The sequence below is a fragment of the Dryobates pubescens genome, chromosome 8 (genome assembly GCF_014839835.1).
Source record: "Dryobates pubescens isolate bDryPub1 chromosome 8, bDryPub1.pri, whole genome shotgun sequence".
NCBI lineage: Eukaryota > Metazoa > Chordata > Aves > Piciformes > Picidae > Dryobates > Dryobates pubescens.
This window is the reverse complement of record NC_071619.1, coordinates 33,456,340-33,477,440: the sequence shown is the minus strand read 5'-3', so window position 1 is coordinate 33,477,440 and position 21,101 is coordinate 33,456,340. Positions and strand designations below refer to the sequence as shown.

General features: G+C 41.0%; 1 protein-coding gene across 1 annotated transcript in view; it reads left to right on the top strand.

Moving 5' to 3' along the window:
• ADGRG7 (adhesion G protein-coupled receptor G7) overlaps window positions 1-20,890 on the top strand; it is a 28,375-nt gene extending 7,485 nt beyond the window's left edge. The window contains exons 3-16 of the mRNA XM_009907795.1: window positions 1,722-1,853; window positions 3,460-3,569; window positions 6,651-6,806; window positions 8,304-8,395; window positions 9,234-9,352; window positions 9,442-9,555; window positions 10,826-10,986; window positions 12,077-12,226; window positions 14,045-14,157; window positions 16,064-16,428; window positions 17,219-17,300; window positions 18,301-18,462; window positions 19,552-19,708; window positions 20,678-20,890. Of these exons, the coding sequence (XP_009906097.1) occupies window positions 1,722-1,853; window positions 3,460-3,569; window positions 6,651-6,806; window positions 8,304-8,395; window positions 9,234-9,352; window positions 9,442-9,555; window positions 10,826-10,986; window positions 12,077-12,226; window positions 14,045-14,157; window positions 16,064-16,428; window positions 17,219-17,300; window positions 18,301-18,462; window positions 19,552-19,708; window positions 20,678-20,890 (2,126 nt within the window). The remainder of the gene's footprint in view (window positions 1-1,721; window positions 1,854-3,459; window positions 3,570-6,650; window positions 6,807-8,303; window positions 8,396-9,233; window positions 9,353-9,441; window positions 9,556-10,825; window positions 10,987-12,076; window positions 12,227-14,044; window positions 14,158-16,063; window positions 16,429-17,218; window positions 17,301-18,300; window positions 18,463-19,551; window positions 19,709-20,677) is intronic.
• The last annotated feature ends 211 nt before the right edge of the window (window positions 20,891-21,101 follow it).

The window sequence follows — 21,101 nt, the reverse complement described above, 5'->3', positions numbered from 1 at the left end:
ATCATGAGAAGTGTAGCCAGCAGGTTGAGGAAGGTGAGTCTCCCCCTCTACACCTCTCTCATGAGACCCCACCTGGAGTATTGTGTCCAGTTCTGGAACCCCTATTACAGGAAGGATATAGATGTGCTGGAACATGTCCACAGGAAGGGCCACGAGGATGATCAGAGGGCTGGAGCACTTCTCCTATGGAGACAGGCTGAGAGAGCTGGGGTTGTTCTGTTTGGAGGAGAGAATACTCCAAGGAGACCTTAATTGTGGCCTTCCAGTATCTGAAGGGGGCCTACAAGAAAGCTGGTGAGGGACTTTTGGGGATATTGGGTAGTGATAGAACTAGAGGGAAAAGGTCCAAAATAGAGGAGGGTAGATTTAGATTAGATGCTAGGAAGAAGTGGTGGTGAGACACTGGAACAGGTTGCCCAGGGAGGTGGTAGAAGCCCCATCCCTGGAAGTCCTTAAGGCCAGGCTGACGTGGCTCTGGACAACTTAATCTAGTGGCAGGTGTTCCTGCCCATAGCAGAGGGGTTGGAACTAGACAATCCTTGAGGTGCCTTCCATCCATGATAATTCTGTGATTCCTGTAGTAGGAAAGTATTATCATGTCATGGGAAACTGTGACCCTATAGAAAACAATTTGTCTTAGCAGGGAAGCCCATGTCAGAACATGGAGAACACTTGAGGTCTCCTGAACCCCTGCTCAGGGGTACTCGTCTTTGACTCAGTCCTATTAATGAGACAGAGCCAGATGAATGAGACACAGCCAGATGAAATGTTGTCCAAATTAGCAAAAGTCAGCAAAACCAGAACGTTGCATGGCCTAAGACGAAGCAAAAATGTCCTGCCTGTGTGCTGCAGTGGTTTTTTTAAGTGCTTGTAGCAAGGTAAATTGTGCTAACTTACAGCAACATGGTATGACATGAGAATTGTAGAATCACAGAATGATAGAATCTTAGAATGCATTGGGTTGGAAGGGAACCTCACAGGTCATCCTGTCCAACCCTGCTGCAGTGAGCAGGGACATCTCCAACTAGATCAGGCTGCTTAGGGCCCCATCAAGTTTGACTTTGAATGTTTTCAGGGGTTGGGCCTCTATTACCACACCTCTGGGCAACCTATTCCAGTATTTCACTATGCTCATTGACAACTTCCTCCTAATGTCCAATCTAAATCTACCCTGTTCTAGTTTAAAACCATTGCCCCTATTTAACAGGCTGCTGTGCTGAGTCAAGCCACAGGTCCACCGAGCTCATCATCCTGCCTTCAGACATAGCCAGGACCAGGTGCTTAGACAGGATGTGGGGTTTGGGGTGGTCACCCTGTTTTGTTCCAGCATGCAGCAGGGCAGTGGCTACCTGTGCCAGAAGACACATCCAACCTGTCATGGTTCAGTCACCAAAGGACCATCTCCAATTATGCAAACCCCATATGGAGCAACAGTATATTTTCATCCCCTACTGTATTCTGTGTATTTTCTACGACCAGGGCAATGGAAACAGGAGAAATGATAAAAAGTATGGGCTTTTAGGGTTTCAGTGACTTCATCGATATCAGTTGCAGCTGCTCATCAGCATGGGCTTAAATAAAATCTACCCAACTGCTTTTATTTCCTTTAGAGTAAAAGATTCAATGAGCTACTGTTGTTCCAATATTATTTTAGTTTTGAAAATTGATCCCTGTACTAAAAATATTTGACCTGGATGCATTTTTCTTTTCCTCCTGTGCAGTTAATTTCTGTGAAGCCAGTACTTACACACTGAATATTTCTGGAAGTGTTATACAAACCCTTACTTTTGGAGAGATTATAGTGGGTAGATATGGCAACTCTGAAGAGAAATGCGAACCTGATACTGTGAATGGTGAGTGTTTCTTTCCTTTCACTTCTGCTTCCCAAAAGTAAAGTTTGTGAAATATTATTACACCAGTTGAGAGGTTGATATTTGAAGACAGAACAGCATAGAACCAGAGCATTAGTGAGGTTGGAAGAGACCTTTGTGGTCATCAAGTCCAACTGCTCATCTAGAGCTCATGATCCCACCACTACTGCTAAGCTACTATTGCTAAACCATGTCCCTCAGCATCACATCCATGTGTCTTTTAAATACCTCCAGGGATGGTGATTCCATCTTGAGGCTTAGTAACCTTTATTGTGAAGAATTTTTTCCTAATATCCAAGCTGAACCTTCCCTGACATAAGCAGAGGCATAGCTCAGTCAACAGGAGAGCAGACCTTTCCACAGAGCTATCTAGCTCAAATGCAGAGAATTTAAGGTATGCACCACAAATTGTATTTGTGTCTGTCTGAGACTGGGCTGGGAGTCAGTTAATACTTGCTCCTGAACAGCCTTTCAATAGCAAAATAATCTAGCTTACTATTTATCATTAGGATTCAGGACTCTTTAACTGTGTGTGGTAGGTTGAGAGAGGGTCTAGCTCTCTCTCCTCCACAGAGTAAGAAACCACAGCTAACCCAGTCAGAGGAGCAAAGCTATATATTTATAAGCATATATGGAAGGCAGGTTATATATAACACAATATATACAGGTATTTACAATATATACACAGAAATATACAGCAAAGATAAATAACACAACAAAAATCCCTCCCCGAGGAGGGATCCCCTCCCTATAACCCCCTCTCTCCCCCCCCACCTCCCTTTTTTCCCAAAAAGGGGTTAGAGAGAAAGAAAGGCAAGTTATTAAGGGAAAGAATCGTTATAAAGCTTTCAAAAGCCCATGCAGGATTAGTTTTTGCTTATCTGAAGGCCAACTCCAGCTAGTTCGTGAAGAAGCAGGCAGGGAGAACAGGCTGAAACCCAAACTCCCCCAACTCCCAAACCAAACTGAACTGAGAGAAAAAAAAATTCCAACTGCTTTACAATTTAAAGTTGCATTTTATCCATCCACCAATGAAATTCGTTTAGAATATCAGAATGTTTTTGTTCTAGTACCGAAAACATTTAGCCAGAGTGTCCCAGCACTGTTTGTTCCTAAGGGCACAGCCTCAAACAGTCACACTGTGGTTCCATGAACTGTCTCAGCTTTCAGAGACCTTGTAGAGGCATTAAGTGTTGCACAGTTGCTTCATGTGCCCTTTGCGTTCCTCTCCGAACATCTGAACTGTGTTTGTCAGGTCATGACAAAAAGCCTTTTAGGTAGCTCAGTGATGATATCTATGTCTTGTGTATAAGAGGTATCTTTCTGCAGCTCTAGAGTAACTAAACCTTTATGAATTTGGCATGAATGTCAGCCACTCTGACAAGATAAGACACGTGTCCTAAAAAGTAGTTAAATGATGGATGGTCACTTGAAGCAGTGAAAGACAAATATTTTACATGCAAACAGAAAATAGCACTGGATACAGTGTCATACCTACAGTACAGGTTTAATTCCTAGTGAGGTCATGTGTAGGGGAGGCAGTGCTGTTTCACTAAATATGTATCTTTCTGCTTTGACAAACCTCCAGGTAACATTTCCATAGCCATCCGGCTGTGCTCCAGAGAAGGGACAACCCCTACTTTACAGCCCCCTCAAATTCTCAACTGTAACGAAAATCTCGACTCTCTAGCATCACAGGTAATCTTAAATTGCTATTCAAACAGTGTCTGAGATTCTGCATCATCCCAAGGGGGAAAAAAAAAAAAAAAAAAAGACAGAAATTGAGGTGGGGCATAGATATGTGATCCATTTCTTTAAGCTTTGCAAAGCCAGATGAATGATCAGAGCATTTTTTCCATGGCTTTCTCAGCATGTGCCTGCTTTCAAATGGTCTGAATTTCCCGTGGTGATTATTTGATCTTGCTTGGTGTGGTGGTTTGAAAATTTCTCCCCAACATGCAATTGCCAGACCAGCTCAGTTAGAATGTGAATGGAGCTGGATTTAGAAGCAAAACTACAACCTAGAAATGAAATGAATGTGTACAAAATACACAATGTGTAATACTTACGTGTATTCACAGTTTATAAACAACACAAGAACTTCCCTGGACAAACCAGTGGACTACTGATAGCATCCTCCTCCCTCCTCCCTTTCCTACCCTCCTGTACATGGGACAAGAGAGAGAGCAGAGAGTTGCTGCTAGTTACTCAACCACAACAAGAATGCATTCAAAGTCAGCAAAGCCAGCAGAAGCACAAGTTAGTGTCTCCCAGAGCAAGGAAGCCAAAAAGAGAGAGAGAAGTCAGTTTAAAAACTAACTTTTATGTTAGGTATTTGTCCAGTGGGACTATTTAGACCTTATCTTTCTTTTTACATCCAATGGTGATTTATTTACATTCTACTACTCTCTGTTCAAGACCTGGGAAAAAATTTTCTAGGCACAGCATAAAGCTATCACACTTGGAAGGCCACAAAGATGATCCAAGGGCTGGAGCACCTCTGCTGTGAGGATAGGCTGAGTGTTGTTCAGCCTAGAGAAGACTCCGCAGGGACCTTATCACTGCCTTCCAATACCTAAAGTGATCCTACAGGAAGGCTGTAGAGGGACTTTTCATAAGGGTGTCTAGCACTAGGACAAGGGGGAAAGGTTTTAAGCTGAGGGAGAGTAGGTTTAGGTTGGACCTTAGGAAGTTCTTCAGTATGAGGGTAGAGTGACTCTGGAACAGGAGTTTGTGGATACCTCCTGTCTGGGGGTGTTCAAGGCCAGGTTGGATGAGGCATGGACATAAGTGGCATGGGGGAAGAAAGTGATGATGATACCAACACATTAAGAAGGATTAAGAGCAAAACCTTTCAGTTCAGTCCTGTGATCATATGAGAATAGACAAAACAATTCTGTCCCTCAGGAATTCTAATTCAAATTCTCTTGTATGAATGACAAACTCTTCCTGATAAAACCCATAACCCCCTAAGCCCTGCTTTAAAGCTTAGGTCTGCCATATCTATAAAACATGGAGAGATGAACGTGACTAAACACATTACAGACAATGACTGCTTCTCTTCTTCTGTGCTTTATTTCCTTATCTCTACTCCCAACTAAAACAAACCAAAACAAAACAAAAACCCCACAAACAAACAAACATCTACAGTCCCTTTCAAAAAGAGAGGCCTCTTTCATCATGCATTTTTATTTGATTACTGTACATTCAATGCAATGTTTCACTTGCCTGAATCTTTTCATGGGGTATCTTTGAGTTCAAGCTAGTATTTTCCCATTACACAGCCTTCACTAAATGGATTAAATGTCAAACCAATATTAGTAGTAGCTATTTCTAATACTAATAAGAATCAACATAAGGTTGCAATATAATGCCCTCAAGTTGTGCCAGTGGAGGTTCAGGTTGGGTATTAGAAAACATTTCTTCACAGAAAGGGTTATCAAGCATTGGAACAGGCTGCCAGGGTGAAGCCATCATCCCTGGAGTTATTTAAAATACACATGGATGTGGTGCTTAAGGACATAGTTTAGTGGTGGAGGCTTAGCAGTAGTAGTGGGATTGTGAGCTCTAGGCAAGCAGTTGGACTTGACGCTCTCAAAGGTCTCTTCCAACCTCAACAGTTACATAATTCTGTGGTTCTAACACAAGGTTACTCTGCTGCCATTAGTAACTTGGGATTTTATTCTGAGTCCTGCTGCCATCTAGTGAGCCCAGGGCAGCTCTAGGTGCAAAGGGGAATGGCAGGAAACAGAAGGAGGAGGTGTCCAAGTGAACCAGAGCCCAGGTTTAAAAGGATGTTATTCCTTCAAAATAAAAATATTTACTTTGAATACAAGGTAATGCTAAAAGTCAGAAGTAAGAACAGTGAAAATAGGTGTTCATGATGGGCTTTGTTCAGGGTGCACATGCAGATGGTTTCAAGATGGTTCAATACCATCTCCTGTATTTATAAATGCTAATTTCCTTCCTCTCTATGCAATATATTCACCTTTCCTGTCATTCCGAGCTTTAAAGTTGCATGACTGAATTAATCTTGATTTTGATAGCTTCCCAACAAGTGATAGGATGAGAGGAAATGGACTTAGGTTGCACTAGGGGAGGTTTAGATGGGATATTTGGGAAAAAATTGTCACTGTAAGGGTCATCAGGTGCTGGAACAGACTTCCCAGGGAAGCAGTGGAGACAACATCCCTGGAAGTGTTTAAAAGACATTTTGATGAGGAGCCCAGGGACATGGTCTAGGAGTTGTGTACAGGGAGATGTTAGGTTATGGTTGGACTTGATCTTAATGTGTTTTCTAACCAGGTGATTCTGTGATCCTGTGTGAAAGGGGAGGTCCTGATGATGTCTAGAGCTTCCTGAAGGCAAGGTGTGGAGAACAATGGGGCCAGGCTTTTCTTTGAGGTTTTTGATTTTAGGATTAGTGGCAATGGAGAAAAGTGGCCGTGTGGGAAATTTGAATTAGATAAGTGAACATTATTCCCCTTGAAGCTGATCAAACATAAGCAGGTTTCTGAGGAACATTGTGGATATTCAAAGTAAGCCCCTCAGCAGCATGGTCTTCCCTCCTCTGCTGGGCTAGGGGATTTCCAGGGCTCCCTTCCAACCCAAGCTATTCCATGAGTCCATTATATCACCCCCAAGGGAGAGTTTGCACAAACAGAAACAATTTAGACAACCAATTCCTTGTACATTTTGAGTTTATGTGAGAATGCTCTTCTCCCTCTTCTCATTTTCTTTCTGTTGAATGGCACTGTGGTTTTGGCATTTTCCTAACAGGTTGAAACTGCAGACTCCAGCAATGTTTCAGCTATTGCAAGTAACACCCAAATCCTCACCTCCAGGCCAGACCAACTGAACACACAGAACATCTCTGCTGCTGCAAACATCGCAGTGCAGATCATAAATAAGCCAAGTGTTTCAGAAGATACTCAGGTGAGACTTACTAAGAATAAAAGAACACTTCTGTAGCAAAACAGCACTGTAGTTGTTCAATATTTGAGACATCTGTTCTGTCCCTCTTCTATCAGCAGAAGTAACACTCTCTTTCCTCTTTACTGTACACAGCACTGCAAACCAATGCATTTATTTTACCATTTATCAGGGTTCATAGAATCATCATAGAATACTTTGAGTTGGAAAGGATTTTAAAGATCATCTAGCTCCAACCCCCCTGATGTGGGCATGGACACCAGATTGCTCAAGGCTCTCCCAGCCTGGCCTTCAACACCTCCAGGGAGGGGGCATCCACAACATCCCTGGGCAACCTGTTCCAGAGTCTCACTACCTTCACTATAAAGAATTTCTTCCTGATATCCAGTCTAAATCTACCATCTTCCATTCTCCCTTGTCCTGTCACAACAAGCCTTTGTAAAAAGTCCCTCCCCAGATTCCCTGTAGGCCCCCTTCAGGTACTGGAAGGCCACTATAAGGTGTCCCCAGAGCCTTCTCTTCTCCAGGCTGAGCAGCCCCAAATGCCTCAGCCTAGCCTCATAGGAGACGTGCTCCAGCCCTCTGATAATCATTGTGGCCCTCCTCTGGACCCTCTCCAACAGATCCTTGTCCTTCTTGTGCTGGGGGCCCCAGAGCTGGACACAGAACTAATCATGAGGTCTCACCAGAACAGAGGGTTCCCTTACCTACCGGCTATAAAATCATAAAATCAATAAGGTTGGAAAAGACCTCAAAGATCATCAAGTCCAACCTGTCACCCCTTCTTCCCTGTAATGTAAAATGGTTTAGTTGGACACTAACAAAAAGGTGTCCCACCTCATTTACCTGCAAACTTACTTCAAGTGTGGTCAGCTGCTGGCTGATCTTAAAGACAGTTTTTAGATAAATACAAAACTCGGCACCAGATCTTTGCTAGGAATGCTCAGCTGAAACAAATCCAATACTGACACCTTCGCTTCTTGATGCAGCACACAGCTGAGATTTTTTGGCTGCCAGTGCACATTGTGCCTCATCAGCCAGCACCTTCAAATCCCTCCCTGCACTCTGAGAAGGCTGCTCTCAACCCACCCACATGCAGGACTTTGCACTTTCCCATGTTGAACTTCAAGAGGTTGGCATGGGCCTGCCTCTCCAATTATTTCAGTGGTCTTGAGTGGAATCACTGCAGAGTCAGATCTGAGAGCTGAATGTAAATTTGTTTCTTATCAGCTGTTTGCATATATCTGGAATTCTAATGTGAGCATCATTTGATGTTTAAGTCAGTGATTTCACTCTTCGTGTTTAAATGAATTAAAGTGTGGTGTTTATGAAGCCATTGGTGAAAAAGCTGCCTTCTCTAGCATGGCATCCTGAGCTTTGTTTACACTCCTGTGTGTGTGGCTCTAAACATACTTATTAAGTGTTCTTACTTTGTCCATCCCCATGTGGTGATTTATTTCAATTCCTTTAAATATTGCCCTTTTTTTCTGCTTTTCTCAGACATCTGTGGCAGTAATGGCTACAGTGAGTCAACTGTTGGATGCCAATGAAACAGAATTCAACAACAATGATCTTCTCAATGTTACAACCAGGTAATGTTAACTTTTGACATTAATGTATTTTTTTTTTAATGTAGTTAACTGCATTTTCTCTTCTGTTTCAGAATGAAATTGGTTCTTGGAGAAGTCAAAATATTTTTAGCATTAAAACTCCAAGGTGCAATTTTGTTGATTCAGTAGATTTATATCAACATAAACATTTTTGGTTGGATTTTTCTGCTTTGCAGAAAGGATGAGGATAGGGAAGGAAAAGCTGGAGAACCAAATCAGAGAGGAAGCTCAGAAACTGAACCTCTAGCTGTATCTTTACAAATAATGGTAAATTTTATCCCACTTTGTACTCAGCGCTGGTGAGATCACACCTCAAGTATTGTATCCAATTTTGGACACCACAGTATAAGAAAGACATTGAGGTGCTGGGGTGGGTCAAGAGAAGGGCAGCAAAGCTGATGAGGGATTTAAAGAGCATGTCTTATGAGGAGAGGCTGAGGGAGCTGGGATTGTTTAGCCTGAAGGAGGCTAAGAGGAGACTTTGTTGCTTTCTACAGCTACGTGAAAGGAGGCTGTAGTGAGGCTGGTGTTGCCGCCTTCTCCCAAGTAACTGTCACCCAGACAAGAGGAAATGGCCTCGTGTTGTTGTAGGGAAAGATTAGGTTAGATATTAGGAAAAATTTCATCATTGAAAGAGTGGTCAGGCATTGGAACAAGCTGCCCAGGGAGGTGGTGGAGTCACTGTCCCTGGAGGTGTTAAAATCAACACATGTGACATTTTGGGACGTGGTCTAGTGGTCATGGAGGTGCTGGGGAGAAGATTGGACTTTATGACCTTAGAGATCTTTTCCAGCCTTAATGATTCTATGATTCACTGCAGCCTCACAAAAACAATGGAGGAATTTTGTTTGACAGTTAACATCTCGCAGCCCAATGTTGCAATTCAGTCTGCCCCACTGAAATCAAATTTCTCTACAATTCTGTTTTCAGCACAGAGAGGTGAGTCTATATGTATTGTTAGATTTACCTGGGCAAGCTGTTATGGAGTGCCCCACCAATCTTAATGCATTCCACTGCTAATTTTGCAGATACCTCACTGGGATATTATCAGTCAACAAAACTTGAAATAAAGGAAAATGCCCCTGGGCTTATTGATGACCTCAGTACTGAAGTTCAGATACTGCTCAACATTTCAAATAACAGTAAGTTCTTTCTCCTACTCAAAACCATGCCTGAGAAAATTTGGATTGAATATTCACTAAAAATCTCCATTGTCAAAAAAAAACCCTCTTAGCCAATATAAATGATTACATGTTGGTTTTTTATGCATGCTGATGCCGTATGGTGGTACAAGAAATGCACATGTCAAATGAGCCTGATAATCTTATTTAAAGATTAATGCATTAGCAGCCAGAATACATTCAGTGCTTGGGACTTTACCACTCTTTTTTTTGTTTGTTTTCTGAGATGGATAATGTAACAAATCTTTGAGCATACCTATAAAGAAATCAGTATCCAGATCAAATACATAAGTACCTTGCATGAAATTCAAAGACATCATTTGTTTCAGCTGAAATCACTGCTGGTGTAAGGTCACAGACAGAATGTGCCTGACACATCCTCACACCTACACATTGGAACAGTCTTTCATGGTCAGACAGGATTTCTCCAGATACTCATACTCTCTGCAGTGCTCAGAGGAGAAATTGGTGCTTTCCAGGAGGGAAAAATAGTTCCTCCTCTTCATTTTGTTGGACTGGGCCTTGAGCAACCTGGTCTAGCAGAAGGTGTCCCTGCCCATGATAGGGTGTTGGAAACAGGTGATCTTTAAGGTCCCTTCCAACCCAAACCATTATATGATTCTACGATTCTGTGATTGCTGCAGAAGCTGATTGTCTTGGGGGAGCTGAGCTTTGGACCTCTGCATTTCTATGACATGCTAATAACCACATGAGTTTCAGACTGTGCATCTGAAACCAGCAGATTTGTCCTCAGTCTCTCTGTGTAATAACAGTAACACAAAGACATCACAGCACAAGAGTGTAGACACCATAATGCTAACATTTCAGAAGAGGAGGCTGAGGGGAGACCTCATTGCCCTCTGCAACTACCTCGAAGGTTGGCGTGAGCCCCTGACCAGACCTTCTTTCTTAGTACAAGGTTTAGAGGGGATTGGACATGGCACTTGGTGCCATGGTTTAGTCATGAGGTCTGTGGTGACAGGTTGGACTTGATCTTTGAGGTCTCTTCCAACCTTGGTGATTCTGTGATACTAGGGAAAAATTTCTTCACAGAAAGGGTTTATCAATCATTGGAACAGGCTGCCCAGGGAAGTGGTAGAATCACTATTAGTCATGAGGTCTGTGGTGACAGGTTGGACTTGATGATCTTTGAGGTCTTTTCCAACCTTATTGATTGTATGGTTCCATGATTCTATGATATCTGCTATTCTTTTCTGTTTTCCTTGTGAAGGTTTATCAGACAATGGAAGAGTTGGCTTTATCCTGTATCAAAATGACAAATTCTTCCAGTCAAGGATTTATCAGAGTCACAGTAGCGTCTCTAAACAAATTGTCTCTGGTAACATTGATGGTGGAAGAACAAGCAGTGTTGAAATAGCCTTCAGTCCCAAGGTAAAACTCCATAAGAAATGCCTTTTTCAGTTTGAATCACAGGCTACACCTACTATACTACCAGTCTTCAGTACTTAGGAAGACCCAAGCAGAGAGATATTTCTGACAAGAAGCTGTTGAGAGAGTTTGTAGTGTATAAAGGTCACATGAGTGAAGTTTGCCTAGATAACATGGTATAGAAAACAAACATTTGTATTTACCACTTGATGTTATTAATGCAGTACAGCCAAACAAGGATGTCTGAAAGCAAAATTGTATCCCATGCAAAATTATAGGTGCATTTGTCCTAGGGTAGATTAGTCCTAAATCATAAATGAAACCAGCCAGGTCCCTGGGAGACAATTTCTCTTTCCAGAATCATAGAATGGTTTGAATTGGAAGGGACCTTAAAGATCATCTAGATGATCCTAGATCACACTTAAGTGATCTAGGAAATATCTCATTTCTAAGGAAATCTCTAAAACAAGCTTGGGATTTATCTCTTCACTTCTACTTTTATTCCTCACTCTTAGCGGAAATACCTAGTGCTGTGAATAGTAGCTTTCACTACTTATCTGTGCTTTGAGCTGCTTGTTGTTTATTAAAAAGCATTTCTAATTGAAGTATGTTGTCCAAAAATGGCTGCATGCAGTTTGGCATATGACTACATGAGGTGCTGTGCTACAGGAGAGGAGGCGGTGGTCCATGGTATTTATTGTTGTTTGCTTCCTCTTACACTATGGGTTCAGCCCTGGCTGGCAGCAATTTCATGCCATTAGTATCTGAAAGCTGTTTTCTGGCTTATACAGAATTCATTTGGGGGCTATTTAATGCCTCATCAATGTGCATCTGAAAGGTAACTGTCTGAATAATTCACAGAAATAGGTAATTTCATTGGCAATCTTGACTAAGAAAGGTACACGATGTAAGTTCACAATGCCACATTGTGCTATTATTGATATTATTCATAAGGTTTACTGGAAACCCTGTAAATCCCTTAGTAGCTGTCAGCTCCCCTTCCAGAGGACAGTTTTCAGTACATGCTGTTTGTTGGTGCACATCTGTTTACGTTTGTGTAGCCACTTTTCCTTCTTGCACTCCCAATTTGCAGTACAACACGTCTGAACTGAAACTGCACGATCATGCCTGTGTCTTTTGGGACTATGCTGTCAATGACTGGAGCACCGCTGGCTGTGCCAAAGGAAGAGACCAGTTCTTGAGATGCAGGTGTAATCACACTACTAACTTTGCTGTCCTGATGGTAGGGTGTTGTCCTTTTTTTTTGAATGGGAAAAGGTTGGGTTTTCTTTGTCATTTCACATGATCATAGAATCGCCATTTTGGAAGAGACCTTAAGATCATTGTGTCTGACCATAATCTAACATCTCCCTGTACACATCTCCTAGACCATGTCCCTAAGCTCTTCATATAGCTATCTTTCAAACACCTCCAGGAATGGTGACTCCACCACCTCCCTGGGCAGCTTATTCCAGTTCCCAGTGATCCTTTTGGAGAAGAAATATTTTCTATTATCCAATCTAAACCTCCCCTGGGGCAACTTGAGAACATTTCCTCTGGTCATATCACTTATTACCTGGGAGAAGAGGTCAGTCCCCACCTTGCTGCAAGCTCCTTTCATGTAGTTGAGGAGAGCAATGAGGTTTTCCCTCAGCCTCCTCTTCTTCAGGCTGAACAACCCCAGGTCCCTCAGCCACTCCTCATAAGACTTATGTTGAAGACTGACCACCAGCCGTGTTGCCCTTCTGAACAAGCATTTATTTGGTTGTTTTCTAGGGTAAGACCAGCATGCCAATGTAAGGGCTTATGCACACACTTACAAGTCATAGGAGCTTAAGCTGACCCCACATTCTTGTTTCTGACCTGTGGCAAAGCTGGCAAATTGGGGCAAACAAGCTGTCCCCAGACTTCTGGAAAGGCAAATATATTGTCAAGTCCCAGCTTCCATTATGTCAGTGCTTCTTTTTACTCTCTCTTCATAGAATAGCATTTGACATTTGCAGTATTTACTTTTTTCTGTATTTCCCTTTATCTTATGCATGTCCTCATCACACAAAATGACTATATTCTAGAGAAGATTTTGCAAAGACAACAGTATTTTCTGTTTCACTGGATACATTGACATTTACTTTTTGCTTTATTGTCACTATGCAAAGAAAGACTGGCTTCAATTTTTAATTCCTCATAAGATCTTGCCTTAGACCTTATCCTCACAAGATAAAATTCAGAATGTACATCAGTATGAAAAGTTACCTATGCTACTTTTTCCATTCTGTGTCACCTTGCATTTTTCTATGAATAATTTAATCTGCTATGTTGTTAAATATTTGATTGACATGAGATATTCAATGTCAAACTTGATGGGGCTGTGGCAACCTATCATAGTATCATAGTATCAGTCAGGGTTGGAAGGGACCACAAGGATCATCTAGTTCCAACCCCCCTGCCATGGGCAGGGACACCCCACACTAGATCAGGCTGGCCAGAGCCTCATCCAGCCTGGTCTTAAACACCTCCAGGGATGGCGCCCCAACCACCTCCCTGGACAACCCATTCCAGGGCTTCACCACTCTCACATCCAGCCTGAATCTCCCCACCTCCAGCTTCATTCCATTCCCCCTAGTCCTATCACTACCTGAGATCCTGAGAAGTCCCTCCCCAGCCTTCTTTGTAGGCCCCCTTCAGATACTGGAAGGCCACAATTAGGTCACCTCAAAGCCTTCTCTTCTCCAGACTGAACAGCCCCAACTCCCTCAGTCTGTTAGAGATGTTCCTGCTCACTGCAGGGAGGTTGGACAACATGGCCTTCAAGGGTCCCTTCCACCCTGATGCATTCTGTGATTCTGTGATCTGTGACATTATTAAGTGGGTTTTTTTGGAGTTCTTCACATACTTCCCTAGTTTTGAGGTCCAGAATAACTTTGTGTGATCTGAAAACTTTGGCAGTGGCTAGCAACAGTCACAACATTACTAAAATACTTTTATTTCCATGAGCAACTAGAAACACAAAATTTAGGAAGAAATGTATCTTATCCTATAACTGCTATAATTTGTTTTCTAGGCCTTTCAGATCAAATATAAATATGCAAAACCTTTGGAGTATATTTCTTACATTGGTGTTGGATTGTCCATGGCTGGTCTGCTCCTTACCATTTTGTTTCAAATATTGACTAGGTAAGAGTGAAGATGTAAAACTGCAAGTATTTTGCATTAAACTACAATATTTTGCTCTGTGTGTAGTTTGAGGAAAACAAAGAGGGTAGCCAGTTCAGGACATATTGGAATATTATTAATCATCAAATTTTATATATATATATATATACACATATATATATATAAGAGCTAATCACAGAGCATAGCTTGGGAACTAGGTGTGGCTTACTGGTTAAAAGGAAGACACAAGATGTCTCAGCCGCATCACTTACCTAGATGAAACTTTATCCTTTCTGTTAATGTTAATCTTTTCATGTGAGGATATATGTGTATGACTATTATTCAATAAATTCAGCTTCCAAAACTGTGAGCTTTGAAAAGCAAGAGTGTTACAGACTATGGATAAGCCCAGTATGGTAAAAGATTGAGTCTTTTGTAGGAAGCCCTGGGCATAACCACTAACAAGAAAAATCTTTTCCATCACTTATAACTCACCAGCTATAAGATAACAAGGCAGGCAGTGTGTGCTACTGAGGATCAAGTCAAGCATTGATCCTTTTACACATGGGCTTTCATCACCATGTCTAAACTCCGGGTAATATCCCACAGTGACATTTGTTTCACTGACATACTGGGTAAGAGTGACCAGCCATTTCTCTGGCATTTCATGTCCCTCATTGCCTCACTGATGTCTCTGGTACTAATCTGGTCAGGCAATTAAAAACACAGACTCAGTGCTGTCTTATTGCTACACTGGTCCATGCTACACATTGACGTGTTTAGATCGTCACTCTCGCTTAATACTAGGCTTTAAAAACAGGTAATAGTATTCCACCACCAGGATGGCCACCTTTTTATTCTCCTGAATGCCCTGTACTGGTACTACAATGTCTAAATATTTATCTTTCCTCTAGCCAGTTACCAACATGCCTGTTACAATGGCATTTTCATTTAAGGCTAATCATTTCAGCCCACTGTCTTATCACTTAGATTATGCCTTGCATATCGAAGCACATCTGTTGTTTCTCAGATCCTCTTCTTACTGTCCTATTGAAATGTTACTCCATTTTCTGTTGCTGATTCGATAGTTTCTATACTCTACAAACTTCTGTTTATAAAATGCCTGTGGAGAACAGGTTATTGCAAAGTACCATGATTATGCAGCAATGAAGGTCATGTTCACTGCTTGTGCTACAGGTTTATTGTAAGTGACTTAAATCAAATACAATTAAAGCAATTTCCTTGATGGATAGTCCTGTGATTAACGGTGTCATGTGATTCCCCCTTGATTGAGGAGCAAAGTCATGCTAACAATGAGTTATTGTAGATGTTTGTGTGTTATTGTAGATGATTGTTTCTCATCCTCCTTGCTTTGGAGCAGTTTCATCAGGTCACCGTATCTAAGATTGTAGGAGCTTCCAGAATGCATTTTAAGTGCATTTGATAAGGTAGCATTTGGAAGGGGAGATTTATTATTCTCTTGTAGCTTGAAGAGTGTTTAGAAATACTTGTCTTATGCTGTTTCACTGAAGAAAAGGATTCTAAAAAGAGAAGAGCTGAAGAAAAAACAAACCAAAACATCACCACCAAAAAACCACAAAACAAACCAAACCCAACCAAACCAAACAAAGGAAACTCAAAAAAACCCCAAGAAAACCCCAAAAGCATTCTAACTACTGTTGGAAAAGTCCTAGTCATAAGAAGTGCTGAATATTTTGTTCTGGTTGAAATCAAAGATGATGGATTTGGCAAGTTGTCTGTGAGTAAAGTTGTACAACTCTGCAAACAAGCTATTGCTTTGTTTTCTCTCTGTATTAAAGACTGCAGACTCCAGCTGGCTTTTCATTATCAATAGGAATAAGAGAATGTTTAACAAGTTTTCTTATTTTGCTCTATTTTTTTCTCCTGCACATATTCCTACCAACAGGAGAACTCGAAGGTCGTCTGTAACGTTGACATTAGTGAGTCTCTGTTCCTCTATGCTTATTTTTAACATCATCTTCATCTCTGGAATTGAAAACCAAAATGCCAGGAATCAGAACAGCAATACCAGCAGCTACTACCAGAACTACCTTCCTTACGATGCCACCAGTAACACCTTACTGACATCTGACATAGTAGGTCCTCCTGCAGACTCATGGTGTACAGCTGTGGCTGCTCTACTGCACTATTTTTTGTTGGCAACATTTATGTGGACAGCACTCAATTCTGCACAGCTGTACTTCCTGTTGCTTAGAACCATGAAGCCCCTGCCTGGACACTTCCTTGCAACCGTGTCAATAATTGGATGGGGTAAGATTTAAGGTTGTATATACAGTAACTCTTACCAAAGCATCAGTACATAGTACATTCAGGGAGAGTTGTAAAGGTAGGAGATTACTGAAGAGCAATTATTACTAGTGTCTCTCTGTGTTAGCACAAAGTGATTTAATAAATAATCTCCTGTTACTGCTCACACCATTGGTGTGAATTGAGCTTGTTTTCAACTGTTTTGAAACTGTGCTGCTTTTCAACTGTTCTGATATGGCACTTAAACTGATAGCTTCTTCAGTGGCACAGCAACATACATAGCTCTGTTGTGTGAAGGAGAAATTGTCACAGTAATTAAGACATTCAACAATCTGTTTCTGTCAAGTTAAAAAAGCCTGAAGACATGGTGATTGCATATATGAACATAGATATGAATGCATATGATCACATAAATGAGCCAGCAGTGTACTCAGGTGGCCAAGAAGGCCAATGATCACAGGATCATAGTATCACAGTATCACCAAGGTTGGAAGAGACCTCAAAGATCATCGAGTCCAACCTGTCACCACAGACCTCATGACTAGACCATGGCACCAAGTGCCATGTCCAATCCCCTCTTGAACACCTCCAGGGACGGTGACTCCACCACCTACCTGGGCAGCACATTCCAGTGACGAATGACTCTCTCAGTGAAGAACTTTCTCCTCACCTCGAGCCTAAACCCAGCTTGTATCAGGAACAGTGTGCCAGCAGGTCTAGAGATGTGATTTTTCCCCTGTGCTCAGCACTGGTGAGGCCACAATAAAGTGATAATATCTCTCCTTTTAATTAGGAATCCCTGCTCTAGTAGTCGCAGTAACACTTGGAGCTACTTACAGAGAAGGAAAAGCTTTAAATTACCGCCAGGAAGAATTGTAAGTTTGTGTACTATTACAACATGTGCATTATTAGACATGCATTACTCTACACTTTTTGTCATAGCTATAATTATCACAATACTAGACTTATTGTTGCTATAGTATTTTGTGTATCTAAGTACTTAGAAAAAAACAAAACTCTTCACTCAAGTTGAACATTCCATATATGAAACTGCAGGATTTAGGGTACTAGATCCACATCAGCCTTGACTCCTCCTGCAAGATCACCTCTGACTTTAAATGGAAGCTGTAGATGCTCTTAGCCTAACTGAAATTCAAGACCTTCCTTTAAGTGCGTAACTTCTTGTCAGCACCTAAACAATTGTCACATTTATTTAAAATCTTTCTGGCCAATGTAAATATATACCTATTTACCCAGAGGGTTTAGCATCAATATTTAAGTGCTCACACACCAAAGCAGGCTACCAGGCTTACAATGTACCTATAATAGTGGATGATACAGAAATAAGGTAGACTTCTTTCAGAAATGTAAATATAACTCCCCTTCCACATGGTGACCATCTTATTATACTTATTTAGGGAGTGTTGATTTTTAACTTGAGATTATTTGGCAATGAACAAAAAAAAATAGAGGTAAAGATTATTGCAGGCTAACTCTCTCCTCCTGTAGTTGCTTCTGGTTTTGTCTCAGTCTTTATCCATAAGGTCTCTCCTATTACTTTTTAGCTCTATTATAATTTACACTCACAAGATAAATTTGCATAGGGTGGCCAGACACCCATTTAGCTATATTGCACCTTATTATATTTCCCTATGCATTTGAAAAATCACTTTTGCATTCCCCAGAGAAAGAGAAGCATGACTCAAAGCCCTCAGTTCTCAAGGAACAGTTGCCTTCCAGAGATAGGTTAGCTGGACTTGGAAATTCCTAGGAGATCTTTAGGGATGAAAAGTGGAACATTATTTGGGTCTGTTTGTGTATCCTGGATAATGTGTCTGGCAAATCTTTTGAAAAGGCCTCTCTTTGTCTTAAAAGTTGCTGGTTGGCAGCACTGGATCAAAATCGGAATTTCAGTATGCAAAAGCCCATGTTGTGGTCATTCCTCTTGCCAGTCACGTTCATACTCCTGTTTAACATCATTGTCTTCATCAAGATCAGTGTCTCTGTGATATGGAAGAAGAATGAGAATTTGACAAGGTGAGACGGCATAGGACTGCTCAGATCTCTCAGTAAATGTCTCTTGTCTCAGCTCAGTCTCTTGTCACCAGCTCAGTCTCTTGTCACCAGCTTAGATTTTCTCATCAGAAACTCAGATTTTCGATCAATTTTTTTGTGTTAAAGAAATGTACACTTAAAGAAGTCAGAAAATGAAGGCCAGATTGGATGAGTCCTTGAGCAGCCTGGTCTAGTGCAGGGATAGTGCATAGGCAGGGAGGTTGGAACTAGACAATCTTTAAGGCCCCTACTGTGAATGAGTCAGACTTTGTTTGAGTCCATATCAGTCAACATATTTCAGGCGTTTGCCTCATTTTTTTGGTGGCAGTGTTACTCAATTTCAATTTAAATCCACAGAAGTGAGAGCAAATCTGGGTCCAACCAAATGAGAATTATGAATTTCTAACATCAGGCCAGTTGTCTAGGAGATTTGAAGCAAATTTAGTTGCTCAGTTTTACATCAACACTTCATGTATTGTCACAGACTGTCACAAACTCTGTAGTGTTCATTGTATTATTTAAAGGGGATTGCTTTTATTTTTGTTAATCCCACGGAACTGATCTGTTCAACTCAACTTTGTACCATTTTTTCCATTCCTTTTATGTACAATTTTCACAGCTGAAGCAAACAAAATACCTTAGCTCTGACTGTCCTCAGGCTTGAGAGAACCTGAATATCCAAATGTCGCTAGCAGTTTATTCTTGTATAGAAAACTGAAGTTATAAGCAATCTAAAGAGCTTATAATAGCCAACATGCAATTTTCAGTACTTTTTGTTCCCTTGGTGAACCTCAATTTTTTTTTGCTAAAGAAAGCAACATTCAAGCTATGTAATCCAAACAGATTATTCTGATGAACTTGGTTAGATTTCTGTTTCTGGATTTCTTTTCTGGATTTTATCTCTGACTAGCACATCAAACAAATGTCAAGAGGTGTATGTCCTCAACTCACCTGAATAACACATCTTTGTGACATAGCCCTAAATAAACAGAAAGTTCAAAGCTCAAAAAGATGTTAAATGGTATAGAGAAAGACTTAATGACTCTTGTGTGTGTGTGTGTGTGCTTCTAGGAACAAAAGTGATTCATTTATGAAAAAGGCAATTGGCACTATCTCTATCGTGGTAGTGCTTGGAATCACCTGGACAGTAGGCTACCTCATGTTAGTCAATCATGAAGAAACAAGTCTTGTTTTCAGCTATCTGTTCTGCATTTTGAATGCTACCCAGGTAAAGTATTTAGCAATTCTGAGACTGAAAACTGAGATAAAGTCATATTTATTTGTTTTATAGCTTGGTATAGCCTGGGAACTTGATGGAAAGCATTTATAGGGGTTCAGAATTTTTGTTGAGAAAGGGATGCTGTCCTTCTGGTCTGTCACATTTAAAACTCATTTCCATTGTGCAAATCAGTGTGGGATTTTATTTCAAGTTCACCACTGAAAATACCTTCCTGTTTGAGTGGCTTCTCTTATACAAAACCATAGATAAAATTATATTCAGAATGAATAGCAGGAAAAAACTTCTGCATCAGCTGTGCGAAAAGAGTCCCAGGGAAGTAACCACAGCTTCATGGCCTAAGATCTTTTGCAGTGATCATGGATAAAAACTCAGGAGACTCCTGATTAATCCTTGAGATCAGAGTTTAGAAATTCTGGTATAGAATTCAGGTATTCTGAAATTCTGAAATCTGATTGAAGTGCTGATAGGGAACACCAGCCACATTTAATGCTTATGGCGTGCTTAAGCAAGCCTTACCTTCATCCTATCTATCAGAAGGTATTAATATGATCCTGTGACATGCTGTCTAACCCATTACAATGCAGAAATGAGGTGACTACAATTCCAGATTCACAGTTACATGGAATAATTTTCCCACTGAAAGCACTTCCTGTATTTCAAGGTATTAATGCCACTGTTAGTGGTTACTGAACATTGTTTTGTGGTTGTTTGTCAAGTCAAATAATATTCATAGATTCATAGAATGGTTTGCATTGGAAAGGACCCTCTGGCTTTGGCAGGGACACCTTCCACTAGACCAGGTTGCTCAAGGCCTCATCAAACCTGGCTCTGAACACCTTCAGGGAGGGGCACTCATGACCTCCTTGGGCAACCTGTCCCAGTGTATCACCATTTTGACTCATCTTTCCTGGGTTTCTCATAAAAAATAATAACTCCACACTTTCATTTACTCTACAGGGACTTCAGATTTGTATTCTGTACACTTTCAGATCACCAATCTTCAAGAAAAACGTTTCCAAAGTGTTTCCTGTTTTCCATGTGCCAGAGGTACCACTGTATCTGCATTCAAAAACGTACTATGTATCAAAATCAAAGGTTGAAAAACATTTACAAGAAACTTTCAGATCAACCCAGACTGTTCCAAAGAATATTTCCTTGTCTACCATCTAAGTGAACTTAGAAATATGTAAATATGTGAAATATAATCCTACTTTTTTTTTTCTCATGGCATATTTTATGTATCTCTCTGAGGTATTTTGAATGATGGACATGCTACTCCAGCCACACATAGCTCAAAACAAATCATAAACCAAGACCACTAGCAGCCCAAAGCTGCTGGACCACACACTAGAAGGACTGTGGAATTGTTAAGTAGCAATGT